Source organism: Eurypyga helias, unplaced genomic scaffold (genome assembly GCF_000690775.1).
Source record: "Eurypyga helias isolate BGI_N326 unplaced genomic scaffold, ASM69077v1 scaffold27787, whole genome shotgun sequence".
Taxonomy (NCBI): domain Eukaryota; kingdom Metazoa; phylum Chordata; class Aves; order Eurypygiformes; family Eurypygidae; genus Eurypyga; species Eurypyga helias.
The window spans coordinates 1-14,014 of record NW_010260207.1 but is presented as its reverse complement, the minus strand read 5'-3'; the positions used below and the strand labels follow the sequence as shown (position 1 = coordinate 14,014).

The 14,014-nt window shown below is 45.9% G+C and overlaps 1 protein-coding gene across 2 annotated transcripts; it reads right to left on the bottom strand.

The window, feature by feature from the left end:
- Positions 1–927: 927 nt before the first annotated feature.
- On the bottom strand, positions 928–13,965 carry MYOT (myotilin). 2 transcript variants are annotated; one of them, XM_010154966.1, is made up of 10 exons: positions 11,646–12,085; positions 9,387–9,549; positions 6,860–6,961; positions 6,098–6,103; positions 4,817–4,860; positions 4,132–4,264; positions 3,285–3,492; positions 2,664–2,829; positions 2,005–2,138; positions 928–1,526 (listed from the first exon to the last, which is right to left on the bottom strand). In XM_010154966.1, exons 1-10 carry the CDS (start codon positions 12,083–12,085, stop codon positions 1,354–1,356), a joined length of 1,569 nt encoding a protein of 522 aa, XP_010153268.1. In that variant the 3' UTR covers positions 928–1,353. The 2 variants fall into 2 exon arrangements, with proteins under 2 accessions (XP_010153268.1, XP_010153269.1); XM_010154967.1 differs by lacking the exons at positions 6,098–6,103; positions 11,646–12,085 and adding an exon at positions 13,907–13,965 and having other exon boundaries at positions 9,387–9,537.
- Between the last annotated feature and the right edge of the window lie 49 nt (positions 13,966–14,014).

The window sequence follows — 14,014 nt, the reverse complement described above, 5'->3', positions numbered from 1 at the left end:
CTGCTGTGGCGAGCAGCAGTGAACACAGGCTGTGTCCCTTTGGCGCTGCCAGCGTAGGGCAAGAGCTGGGGCTCCCGCACGGGACAAGGGCTGGGGATGCTCCGGTGCAGCTGCTCAGCACCCCCGCCGCCCCCTTACCCAAGCATCCCGCTGGCTTGGCCTTCACGAGGCTATGGATGAACTGGGAATCCGCCTGCATTCCATCGGCTCAAACCCGCAGAGAGAGTTACCTTGGTGTGTCCCGTTGCTCGGGCAGCCCAGGGAGAAGCAAAGTGGCGGAGCTGCGGGAATTTTGTTAGGGGTTTAATTAGCCACTGTTGCACAGTTCAGATTTGGCGGTTTTATGTGATGATACAGCAGTGTGGCGTGAAGCCAAGACCCCATTTTCTCCATTCTGGCAGGCGCTCGTGGGGTTTGCTGACCAGCAGCAGCGTTACGGTGCGCACCCCGGGAGGAGTTCCGGCTACCTCCCCCCTCACAGAGCTTCCTTTAGCAAGTACGGCAGAAAAACCTTCAGCGCTTAGGTTTGGCATTTAGCAAAATGAGGTGACACGGTATTTGTTATTATTTTGAATGAGGGGGCCGTGCATACAGCACAAAAGCCATTTGGATGATGCAAAGCAACAGCTTGTTGAGAGTTGACCATCACGTAAGGCACAGCCGCTCCCTGAGTGAAGGAGTGAGGAGGGAAGCATGGCAGCCTCAACACTTTGTACTATACAGTGCAGCTTTTGGGTCAAAAAATACTGATGTTGCCTCACTGGTGTGTTTTAGTGTTAAGGCAGTGCCAGCTATAAACCATTTAGCATAAACTAGATGCGATCAGATGACAGTGACAGCAGACAGGGTAAGGATCCACCTTTGCCAGGCCGAGGCCAGACATCCGTAGCTGCTTTTAACAGATCAAGGAAGAGTCACAGCCAACACTGGTTATTTAAAATTTTATTTGCCTCTAATTTATTCTCATAAAAACACTCTAGTCTATATGGTTTTAGTATTCAGACAATACAGACTTCTGATATTACCATCAAGAGTGATACGAGAGAAGCAGTACAAACCAATCTACTTCAGCATGTAACCAAGCCCAGGTGGAACTAAACCCACTCGCACTTGTAAAAACTAATTAGCCTGCTTTCTTAGGCATTATAGTTAAAATACAATACTCAGGAAATGGTTATATTCACCAACCCATATAAATAAAATCTAACCTGGTAAAACAGGAACAGCTTGAATGTGCAAGAGTCAAAGTAAAAACGTGTAGATAGGTATTTTGCTAATTAAAGCAATCACCAGTTAACTGCATCTATGTTGTAATTGTCTCTTACAGGTGTGAGTTTTCCTTTTCATTTCCAGTTAAAGTTCATCACTTTCGTACAGTCCAGACTGCTCAGCCAAACGCTGAAACTCTCCTTCTGGGGAGAAGGCTTGTTTCACATCCAGTCCTCTTCCATTAAGTGCCAAATACTTGCTAAAAGTTGGTCGAACCCGTAACTGCTTGGGGGCTGGAATGGGCTTGTTTGCATGTGCTGGAAGAAAGAAAAAAGCCTCTTTCAGGGTCTTCCGAGACTGTGGAAAGACCTGTGGTAGAGCAACCATGCTCTTTATCTTCAACGTAAACCAAGAACCCCCTTGGGAGGAATTTAACAGGCAAGCCAGACACCAGAGATTTACGGAAAGGACCATATTCACCTTCTTTTTTGGTGTCAATCCAGCTGTAGTCTTTAAGCAGCACAGACAGCAGATACACACAAAGGACACAGGACATATCACCGTGTCTTGGCATTACACAAATAAGAGTTTTTCCACTTTCTGTCTAGTTTCAGTATCTTGAGAAAAAAATCCTGCCAGCAGCCCAAGCTTTATTAGGTTAATGACAGCATTAGGTTTGCAGCTGGACTCAATCTTAAAGGTCTTTATTAACCGAAATGATTTAATCTTGGGGGGCTGTTCCGAATACAAGTGCCAGTGGCAGTTTCAGCTGTGGCACTGTGATGTGGTACTTACTTGCCACCTCCAGCCTGGCATGGCACGTGGCCACACCTGCTCCGTTGACAGCAGACACGGTATACCAACCAGCATCCTTCTTGGTTGCATTATGAATCAGGAGGCAAATCCTTCCAGTATTGTCATGTAACAAGCTGAAAAAAACAAAGGTGTTTGTGTAAGTTTGGAGGGGGAAGGAGTGAAAACATTGAAATCAGAGTCAGTTTACATGCTGTGGAGCTGGGAAAGCCCTAAAACAATCCTTGCAGGGCACTGCAAGCTACCTAGACATAAACACTGCATTTTGTGTTACGAGCCACCAGTGATTGACACCACGATACCATTCTGGTGGTACCAAGGCCCTTCTGCAGTCCCACAGGCTCAGAGCATGATGAATTCATTGCATGCTCCAGCCCTAAAGCCACGCTTCTCCCTGGCCAAGTAACTGCTGCTGGAATTCAGTGGCATCTGGTCACACTCTTCTCTCTGTGCCCTCAAAACAAGACTCTGAGCATCGTGCCTGCCCAGCACATGAGCCTGTTCACTGTGTTGTAAACGAGGGGCAGATCTGGCTTCCCAGCTGGCTGCTTTCAGAAACCAGAAATTTCAGAAATTTGACAGAACAAATACTGGTTTTTTTTTTTTCTAACACACCAACGGCCAACTCATTAGTAGGATACCTTATTCGGTCTGTATTATATTGTACCATTTCGTTGTTTCTTTTCCAGTAAATCCGGGGTGTTGGGATAGCAGAGATCTGGCATTCGAGTCTGGCTGTGTCTCCTTCAAAAACCTTTTTGCTCTGTGGCTTGAAGATGAAAGTGGGAGGCGTGTGGTGTTCTTTTGCTAAATTAAAAAGGAAAGATAAGGAGGAGTTACTGTAAGTATTGAACACTAATATGAGGCTTGTTGTTCAGGGTTTCAGAATATATATAGTAAGGAACATGTTCCCTTCTGAAAATCCCTCACCTGTAGGCAATTCCCATGAGCATAAGGGGACTTTAGGAGGAGAGTCAATCAACATGTTATCAATTCTGGGTGATTAATAACTCCCAAATTCTGGGCATCCCACTACATCTAAATCTCTCACTAGAAGCACTTTGAAGAAATATGTCATCCCAGAGGTATGCATTAAAGTAGTCTGGGAAAAGGCAAGGTGTGTGTTTGTCATTTGAGCCTGAATACCTGGAGATGTACCTCTGCTTCTTAATTGTTTTATGTCCCAAACACACATAGGTAGGCATTAAACTACTGAGATTTTCCATGTGTGGCCAGGTAGTTATCAGTGCTCTCAGTCTTACCAATGACTTCCACTTTTACTGCGAAAGATGCTTCTCCTGCACGGTTGACAGCCACACATTCGTATGTTCCTGCATCGGATGATTTGACTGCTTCAAAGATAAACGAGTGGAATCCCTTTTCTGACACTATCATTTTATGGAACTGATCTTGATGAACCATCCTTCCATTCTGATACCACATCACGTCTGGAGTCGGCAGCCCACTAACCTGTGAAGGAGAGGAAAGCAGCGAAGAGTTAAGCAGCTTTAGTGCTATAGGGAGTTTGATGCCAATAGACGATAAAATCATAATCCTGCTGCAAAATTTTACAGTCTTGCCTAGTCTGGATTATTAATGTGGTGCTGCACAGAGAGGAAGGCTCCTGAGGTGCTGTCGAGCTTTAGCTACAAGATGCTGTTCCTGCAGACCCCTGTTCTCATCCTGTGAGGCAGTTTGGCTTAGGGCAGAGATACTCACTGAGGGCTCATGGAGGTGAGGAACTCAGCCTTTTAATCCCACAGCTAGCACTGTCAGCAGTGCTGAATCCATACTGTTTTGATAATTCCTGTAAATCAACTGTCCTGCAGACATGCTCCAGGTTGTCCATGACATTCAGAAGTTAAGCAATTTGCAGGAAAATGGCTAAAGGTTATGCCAAAGTCTGGCGAGACTTTTCTTAAGAAAAATGGACGGGAAGTGATTAGGACGAGAACCTATTTGTCTTTTAGGTTGCCTGGAGAGACCCTGCACCATCTGCTGTCAGTGCTCTGGCTGATTCAAGTGCCAGGGCACTGCGGCTCAGAGACCTCTCTCCATGCCACACACCCCACAGAGCTCACAGGACCGAAAGGGAAAGGCTGGTATTACTTTGAAGTCGAGCCTGCAGAATCGTCCCTCCTCAATAATTACATCTTCTGGCACTTGTGTAAAACGTGGCTGAAAAAACTTTTCCTGGATTGAGTCGTGTCCACGTTCATCTCCTCTTGAGGATGGTCTGCTCCTAAGAAGTGGACAGAAATAGTTCTGTAAAAGTCACCGTAGCACCAATGACACTGAAGCACTGATTGCAGCTGGAGTCTCTCAACACGTTTAGAAATCTAACGCTGCTGTTCTTGTGTGTTTTCCAGCTGTAAGGTACAAGTTTTGAGCAAGCACGTGCTCCAGTTGTTCAACACAGAAGTACAACATACAAAACCTTCATCTTTGGCCTAATATCCAACAGAATTCAGAAGAGCAATGCAGGCTGTGTTTCATCGTTTACACTGATGGACCTTGCTTTGACTAGAGATGTATCTTCTAGAACACGAAGCGTATTTGCCCTGGTACGTAGAGTCCTAAATGCCCCGTGTTATGCTTAGAATTGACTGGAGTAAGTTCATAGGTGTGCTGGTCACACCACCCACAAAGGGCAGCCGTTTAGGTGAAAGGAAGTGAGTGAATTCAGTAATTACTGCTTTAGAAAAAGTGGTAAGTAGTGCAGTAAAACTAACATTGTCTGGGAACGTCTGAACTAAGGTCTTGAAGGGTAGTGCAGCACAAGTTTATCCATTACCTTACGTGTGTTGTAGGAACCTGCAGCCTGATGTTTTCTGCGTTCTGGTGGTTTGGAAAAAGAAAGAGGGAAGGTGAGTTAGCTTAGAAAAATGTATTTATGAACTGAACAAGAAGCCATTTTAAGTTCACGTACTGACTGCTGCCGAAAAGCAAGCGGAATACTTTAGAAGTCACTGGGACAAGAGGTAAAGGAACTTGCATCAGGAGCTAATACACCCTTTTTACCCTAGTCTTTGCCCTGACAGTAGCAAGTACTATTAATAGAATGGGACAGCTTCTCGTCGCTGCACAGGTGATAGGTGCAGCAGTTTTGTTTGGCACACGGGGCTTTTGGCCAGCCAATAACCTTTGTTAGAGGGGAGTAGTGCTACTGGCAGTATCTAAAATGAGAGCTAAGTACAGTGTGTCCTTCCCCATAGCAGGAATAGAAGTGGAATCACTGGCAAGAACACTGTATTGTGCCCACTTAAATATGGTACAAACAGCAATGAACACATGCTGAGCTGGAAAATATCTTTCTTTCTAGATCACAGCACCAACTAAGCTCGCTCACAACTCCACAATCACATGAGTAAATCTACTAAAGTACCCAGGACTGATTCCTGCTCGGAACTTGGATGTTTGGAAAATGTAGGCAGAGTTTGTAACCAGTGTCTCATTTTAGCAACGGAGTCAGAGGAAACACTGCATGGAAATTTCTGGGTTGTTTGCACTGAGCCATTACGATGCTTGGCTCCCTGCTCTGTAGTCCAGCCCCGTGCAACATTTAAGCCTGGGTTTAAACTTCAAGCACAGAAGCAGCGTTCAGTTCAGGGGAAGCACTACACAAATAAGGGTTTTGCCAGACCGAGCTCAGTGCCGAGTCCAAAGGCAATTGCTTGTATCTGCTCCTTTACACAAGTTCTGTACAATTACCACTTGTCTTGTAAAATGATGCTGTAGTGATGAGGTTGCTGATAATTCTAACGCTCTATCACATGGACTGACTGCGTAGTTAAGTTCCTGAGGAATCAGGAGGCTGAATGAATCTGTGACTACAATATTTAAAAATAAGACTGAACAGTGGGAGCCAGATCTCCCAAACACAAAGAATCTCTCCTTCCAATACTCCTTTTTACGCAGCATTTCACACACCCTGAAAAGTTGTCAGTCGTCCTGTTTGACTGAATGTTTTCTTGTTCACTGCAAAAGATGAGGCTTCCCTTGCTCTGACATCTATAATATTCCCTTCTTGCCTGCTGTTGTCAGGTGATGGTTGGGGAGAAATAGCTCAAATTGCATGTTCCTCCCTTGTTGTGATGTTAAGCATCTCTTGCAAGTTCTGCTCCCTGTGCTTTGGAAGGTATATGCCTGCTAGCTCTCTGCATGCGTGCAGCAGGGGGGACTTTTTTTGGCTGCCCAGTACCACATCACAGACATTTCCACAAACTTTGATTAAAGAAGTGCTGAAGAGAGCTTTTAACCAGCCTGAATAACCCATGAGTGATGCAAGTCTCCAGCTAAAATGCTTTTGAACGTGCCAGTAGTGATAGATTCTTGTCTATCAGCAGGTAGAGCTGCTAAAATAACTGCTCTGCCCTCTCTTAACGATCGCAGGTCCCTGGAAGGACTAAAACCCAACCGATCCCACCCCAAGGCCCTGAGATCCTGTAGTCAATGTCACTTATTCCAAACAGTGACAGGTGTAAATCTTGCTGTCCTGGCCAAGTCTGAGTTGAGCTGTTAGAGCGTGGGTACCTGTATCCCTCGGCAGGGTGTAACTGCTGTGCAGCAGCTGTTGTAATTCCTCCCTGGAGAGGTCATTCCTACAGATCAGGCCCAGAAAGGGGACGGTGCTTAAATTACCTCCTTCTGCCACCACCCCCCAAAAAAGCCACCCAAATCCCTACTATACAGAGCTCTGTCAGCGAGACCAGTCCCCTTCCCTTCCCTCTCCTGCACTGGTACCAAGAAAACCCCAACTCTCCCCCCTATCCAGGCACAAGCAGGTCACAGCACAGTCACCAGGAAATCATGGTTCTGCAGACAGGTCCCCATTTACCTGTGCATTCTGCATGTTGTCTTCGCTTTGCGCTTCAAGCACAGATGCGGCATTTGCTGGTCCAAGCAGCCTGCGAGCCATTCTTTCTTCGTACGTCAATCGCTTAAAGCGGAGCGGAGAGGAATTCTAGTCAGAAGTCCATTTACTATTTCAGATCAGCACATTAATATGCCACAAATTCAGGGTGTTGTCAATGAAAGCAGCGGCTGGACAGACACACCACTGCTGTTCCAGAGGGTTTGCAGTCCGTGATGCCTACTGAAGTCAGCCTCAATATATACTGCACTGAAATGCATCAAAGATTAAACTGCCTGTTCATCAAAGCCTCTCTAATGCCATCTGTGGCCTTCCACTCCTCCTCTTTCTCGGCTGGGATTATTTATGGCTAACTGTGATGGCATTATCTCAGAAGCCAGAGTAACTGCCAGGGTACCTTTCTGTTAGCACTGGGAAAACTTCCCAAGTTATTCAGCTGTGGATTTACTTCAGGAGCTAGAGTCATGTTGGGTGCTAGCGTCCCCTGCTCCCAAAAAAGCAAGAGTCACACCAGAAGCAGGCACAGCCAGAGAGGAGCACCAGTACCCCTCAAAGCACAAGGGAAGTTTATGCCAGCGCAGCAGCCGCCTTACGAAATGCTGTGTGCTGTCCTGAGAGGAGGCAAGAGCGCGTTTCACTCACGTAACAGTAAATTCCTACATCATGGATGCAGCACACCGGGATAAGCATGAGCAGAGTTAAATTCAAGTCCTGTCAGTTGGGTTACTTTAGAAGAGATTGACTATGTTAGTCCCCTGGGCACCAGAATACCTGATGCTTTGCTTCCCACAAAGTTTACCTTGGGTTTTGATTTTTTGACGTTGAGGACAAGCCCTGAGAGAATTTCTACTGTGCACGGGACAGGACTGTGGCTACTCCTGGGTAGAAAAGGGTCTGGGGAGGCTTGTGGGACTTTTCTTTAGAAGGGAGCGAGAGAGACCTTTTGCAAAACCTGTGAGAGCTTAATATCCCTGAGGTCATTACGGCTGTATCAAGTGTGGCTGAGATTGGCCAGTTGGTTCAGACATTGTTGGAGGACAAGGGGAGGAGGACACAGAGTGGTGATTGCATAAGCCTTATTTTTAGCCTGGTTTTCTATGGGGAAAAAAGCTGGCTTGCAATGGCAAGCTTTCTTACAGCAGACAGAACATTCCTGTTGGGACACGTTAAGTCAGATTTGACCTAATAATACCTTTTTTTCTTCAATATTTAAAATTATATGTATTACACAAACCTTTTCCCACTGACAGGAATGGAAAAAGTCCTTTCTACTTCAGGGAAAAGCAGATGGAAACTGTAAACACTGGGATTTACCACTCTGCATCCCGGCAGCAGGAAGGTTCCCACATGAGAGACCTGCTCGCTCTAGCTTGCTGCAATGTGCTTCCCTACTGGTAAGCAAATTTTTCTCCCAGACTTGTATTTCTTGGTAAAGGGGGTTGCATTGTGTCCCTCTGCAGAATAAATAAGTGGGTACTGAGACTAAGAGTCCTTCTTATAGGAGACTTTATGATAAAAGCTCATGTAATCTCATTGATTTGTTGCTCATATAAAAAGCAATCAGAGAAGTTTACCACATGTGGTGATGGTCTCCAGAGTGAGCTGTCAAATATTCATACTTCTCCAAATTTCTAATGATTTGGGGTGGCTTATTAACCCCAGCGCTGGACACCAGGGTGCAATTGTGTCTGGAGAACTGAGGGATTCTCCCTGAGTTTCTAGTTCCTGCAGGATCCCCAGCAGAGAGTTCAAGTTTGTGCCACAGCTCTAAACATGTACCTTTCTCTCATGTACCTTCCTCCTGACCCTAGCCTTATTAATTTTATTGCACAAGTCCAAAGACAGCCCGACTGGTGTATGCTGGCCAAGAAGGTAGGGTAAGAGGGAAAGGCTCGAAGCCATCCTACCCTATCAGATGGTTTTCAGAAACCAACACGTCCCTCAATGAAGTCACAGGAGATGCAGTAGGTACCTACAGACAGACTTACAGCACCCATCTCTGGCCACATTCAGGCCAGCTTTCATCATCCACCAACCATGTGCTGCTCCTCATTGGGAATGGCCTTCTCAGGCCTGAGCTGAACCTGGCCCACCAGTACAGCATTCTAATTGCAAAAATAACGGTGAAGAGGGTGTTCAGAAATGGAGAGGTTAGATGTAAATCTTTCAGAACGACACCTTTTACACTGGCCCCGAGCCATGATTAAAAATAGAGTCACTGTTGGAAGAGATGGGGTTTTTTACATTTCTAAGGGAAAAATTCAGCCACCTCACACTGAAAGAGTATTCTGGTCCTAAATGGCTCAAAGAAATCTTTCTGAGATCTGTTGAGGCTCTGACTAAAGGTGTTTGGGCAGTGTTGCTCCTGCATTTCCTTCTGCTTTCAGATCAGTTTGGAGCCTCCAGTCTCTGGGGCACTAGTCTCTACATCCCTGCTTGCACTACCACGCGTCAAAGCAAACTGGTTCTCTAATCAGCAGATTTCCCTTACCTGGTTGCCATTCTGGAGAAGGTTGTCTTTGCATCGAAGTTTCTTTTCCAAGTCCTGAATGAGGGCCTCTTTTGTTCCTCGAATTTCTTGGTCTGATGTCTTCTGCAGAGAGTTGATGCTAGCTTGTTTGTTATACATTGGTTGTGAGTAACTACTCATGCGGGAAGAGAAAACAAAGTTATTCCTGTAGGCCTGCTTGGCTCTTTGTTACAGCACCAGAGAATTCACACAGAAATGTTCATCTGGTACCTACAGACTTTGGTTCTAATGAACCCGTAAAGCATTTGGGAGATAGATAGGCTTGGTGATGTAATTGAGTATCAAAACCTTAAGGGGAAGCATCATGGTCTAGCCAAGTCATTGAGTGTCCTCCCACAACGCTCGGCAGTTTGCTGTGGGTTGCTGTTTAGCATCCCTGTGTCCTGCAGCAGCCCCTGCCCTGACTCACATGTGTGCAGTAAGGCTAGCAGAGTTTTGAGGGAGCCTCTGATTCCACTGAGCAATGCAAGTCTGTCCAGTAGCAAGCTCTCGTCAAAAACCATTCCTCTCGCATTCCTCTACAATTCTGATTGTTAAATTGGTCCTGGATGCTGCAAATCCACAGCAAGGCCACAAACTAGTTGACCAAACGAACAAATAGCTTATTGGTTGTCCTCTTTTTGGTCTCAGAAAGTTACTCCATATAGCATTTCTGTCCGGACGTTCAACAGCCAAGCTTACCCCAAGCTAGGCTGGGTCTTTAGGAGCCCGTGCAGCAACACCCCTCCCCCTCCCCAGCCTGATCCTGTAACCCCTACTCAAGAGACACAATCCAGTCTTGGAGTGAGACAGTAGGCTGGATTCTGAAAGCTGCTAGGAGAAGAGGAGCATCCCTTAAAACGTGTTGTGAAGGTCTAGTAGAGGTCACAGCACTCTGCTGACAGGATCTAACCCGGCTCGTTACATGTGGTGGGGCCTCGTTTGCTGCAATTATTACATTCAGCAACTATTTCTATTCAAAATCCTCTTCCTCCTGTCACTTGGGAATTTGTTCAGCTGATTAGAATAGTGTAGCAGGGTTATAATTCTGGTACGTATTCCCAGCGCTGCTTGGACTTAACCTGCCCAAGTTATAACTTTAAACTTCAATAATTTGCCCCACAGATTAATATGCCTCAAGCCCCCATTTGCCCACTTGTAGGATGATTAGGAAAATAACCCCCTCAACTCACAGGATGTTGTTTTTACGAGCAGTTTGTATGAAAACCATAGGAGACACCAAAGCCCTTTGCTATGAAGACAAGCCCACACTGCATACACAAACCCAGCAGTTACTCCAGACAGGTCCCTAACCCACACGCTCACGAGTGTCCCAGCCAGCCCACTCTGTCTTACCTTTCTGCCTCCCCCAGTGCCACGATTCAAAACAAACCCAGAAACGTTCAGATTTCCTGAATACAAACTGACACTTAAACCTGAATTTATACCCAAGCCAGCAGGACCCCCTGCCCCTACCACCTTTCCAATACCCTCGGCCGAGTGCTTCGTGCATATCCTACCCTGACTTTCCCCAGGACCTCCAGCTCTATTGGCAGGAATACAAGTTGGTGAGAAGGCAAGACCCAGCTCCCTTTGAGATCTCACTGACCTTGGGAGATATTTGGATTGCAGCCCAAAGGCAAAATGATATAATACATATTCAGGAAAGAATTTAGTCTTTGGTCTGAAGGGGTACAGTTTTCAAGTGGCTGCCTTTCTGTTAGAACGTCTGATTAATGAAAATGGCATTGTAGGTGAGGGTAGAGTCCCATCGTGATGTGAAACCTGAAAATACTGCTGAGACTTACTAGGAATCCTAAAGTAGTTGATGTGTGGGAAATACTGCTGCTTCCCTCCCTGCCTCCCCGTTCATAAGCCGTGTGTGTTGAGGGAAATTCATTTGAGATGGGTGCCCATCTTCTATTTCGGATACTCTTCATTTCCATCGAATCAAACTGAACTGTTCAAACCGTCCCCAGAAAACCTGTACAGTAGCCCGTGACATGACTGCTGGGCAGTTTGATTCCCGCTGGAATTCCCCACGCAGACACCAAGGGCAAGTGCTCAGCCTCCTAACCCGACCATGCAGAGTCCTGCCTCGAACATCAGAAGTCAATGGGGGTGGTACCATTGGCTTCGGGCGAGCTGGGCTTTCACTGGCCGGTTGGGTTTGGGGTGGTCAGTGCATGGGAGAGGCCAGGCCAGAGGAAAGCAAGGGGAGGTTAGAAGCCTGTATATACTTACTGAGGTTCCATAGGAGAAGGAGTTTGGCTGTTATAGTCGGGCTGCGAGGGTAGCACTGAGCACAGGAATGCTGCGGGGGGTTGGTTAGGCATGGATATAAGCCGTTGCCCAGATGATGAGCTAGCAGGAGACTGCGCGGATGCAGGCGTGACGGGATATGTGGATTCCTTAGGGGCACTACAGGAAGGCGAGGAGAGCGTGATTGAAGAGCTCAGCGATGACGAGGAGGAGAATTTCTGCCCACTTGGGTTACGAGGCTGTATTAGGATGGAGGACTGTTTGATTTGTCTGCTTGACTCTGTAGAGGCTGTGGGTCCCGGAGGCTGCTGTTGCCCTTGACACACATTCTTAGACTGGATAAAGTGTTTTGGACGTTCGTAGTTAAACATGGTTGGTTGGCACATAGAGGAAACGGATGGGAAATTAGGGACATTCATAGGAGAGGTTTCACGGCTGTCCTGGGTTTTTGTTGGTGATAATTGGCTTTGGATAGGTGGCTGGTAAAAACTAGGTGGTAGGACACGAAAGCTTTCTTGGCTGGGCTCCTGGATAGAATGGAACCCTTGCCTTGCAGAATAGAGGCTTTCTTGGTGTGGATTTTCCCTTAGGGAAGACAATACAGATAAAATAAATTGTATATCACCATTGGAATCACAAAAATACCGTGTTGTGAGCAGTCATTAGCAATCCAAAGAGTATGAAGTTCAGGCAACTAACAATTAAAGCTTGAACATAAAATAAAGAGATTTGGGATTGATTAGAACTATTCCAGAACTGTATGAACATTTCAGCTAACAAGTCACGTGCTCTATCCGGCTCAGGTGCAGTGCTCACCACGGCTATCCCATCTGCAAGAGCCCCGTAAATTCTAAAAGAAACAGCAATTGGTTTATCGAGACGACCCACCATCTGCCTAAGTCTACAGATAACTGTAGATACTGCTAAGCAAGGTCATTGGCTGCATATCATCTTCACTAAAGATCTCTGGATCCTGCAGTTCTGTCCTGTCAAAACACTAAATGTATTATTGGAGAATTGGCTATCTGTGCCGCAGAATTCCTTGCACCACAGGGAAGCATGAAATTAGGTTCCACTTTCAAGCCTAAAACTAAACCTTTGAAACCAGGCAACCTGTTTTCTTCTCTAATTTTTGGATTCAGAGCTTTTTATATCCAATTAAGATTTGGGATTGGAATGCCAAGGACTGTGCTTTTCCCTCTGAAGCAATTTCCTGAGATTTGCCATTAGGGCTAGTAACTGCCTGAAGGACACAGCTGCAGGATGAACTAGGGCAAGCCGAGCTGCTCGGAGCTCCTGCATTTATTCTGCAGGTCCTTGATATTTCAACATGAGTTTTCCATCAACTCACCAAAGAGGAAAATTTAATTAAAGCAAACTGAGCAAGTTTGTTAAGACTGACAAACAACTTCAGCTCCAGGATAAATACATAACACCCCAAAATAAACGTAAAGCTACTAATAAAAAATGAGAATATAAATCCACACAGTTACATGTGCTGGAAAAAATTGTAATCTTGCCCCACTGAGATCAGCTGTTTCGCTGCTATATATACACAGTATATTGTATTCCTCCCATCGGAGAGCCCCAAGAAGGGCTCCACGAGGTCATGAATTCCCAAGGGGGGAAGATCCACTGAAGACATCGCTGCTGTTTTAAAGATTCAAAGCTTTCATTCCTTACACGTAATTATTAATATTGGTTGTAAACCAACTGTACACAGCTAGAGGGTTCCTAGTAAAAATTCCCTGACTTTCCCCTTGTTGTGCTTTTGGAATGTGAAGCTGGCTCAAACTTTTGGAGCATGTCCACACTACGTTCTCATTCACCGGCGCAGAAAACTCACTGAATCTTGGTTTTATACCATTGCGATATCACTGCCTGCGTGCAGATTCATTCATTTTAGCCACAGAAACCGGCATTTAGGTTGTTTTGTAGAACACCATGCTTGCACAAGCTACGGCGCACAGATTCGCTTGTCACAGCAAGGGCTAAGCGATGTTTTCCTCAAATCATTGGGTTCATAAAATAAAATCCAGAGGGACTTTTAGCCTCACAAGACAAAACGAGTAAGTCATAATAGACACACTTTGCTTTCTAAAAATCCCTTTTTTTTTTGGCCTCAGCCTTACCCAGCGCATTGCAATTTCCCACGCCAGCTCCCTAACCCCTTTCCAAGTAAAAAAAAGTGATGTGGACCAAAAAAAAACCCCACCCCACCCCAAACCACAGCACCTTACCTACAGCCTAGAAGTTGTCACCTGGGCTGTAAGCAGTATTTTGGGAAGGGCCCGGAGTGTCCCAGCAGCCCGCTGCGTAGCGTTATAAGACCCGCGGCTTTCCTGGGC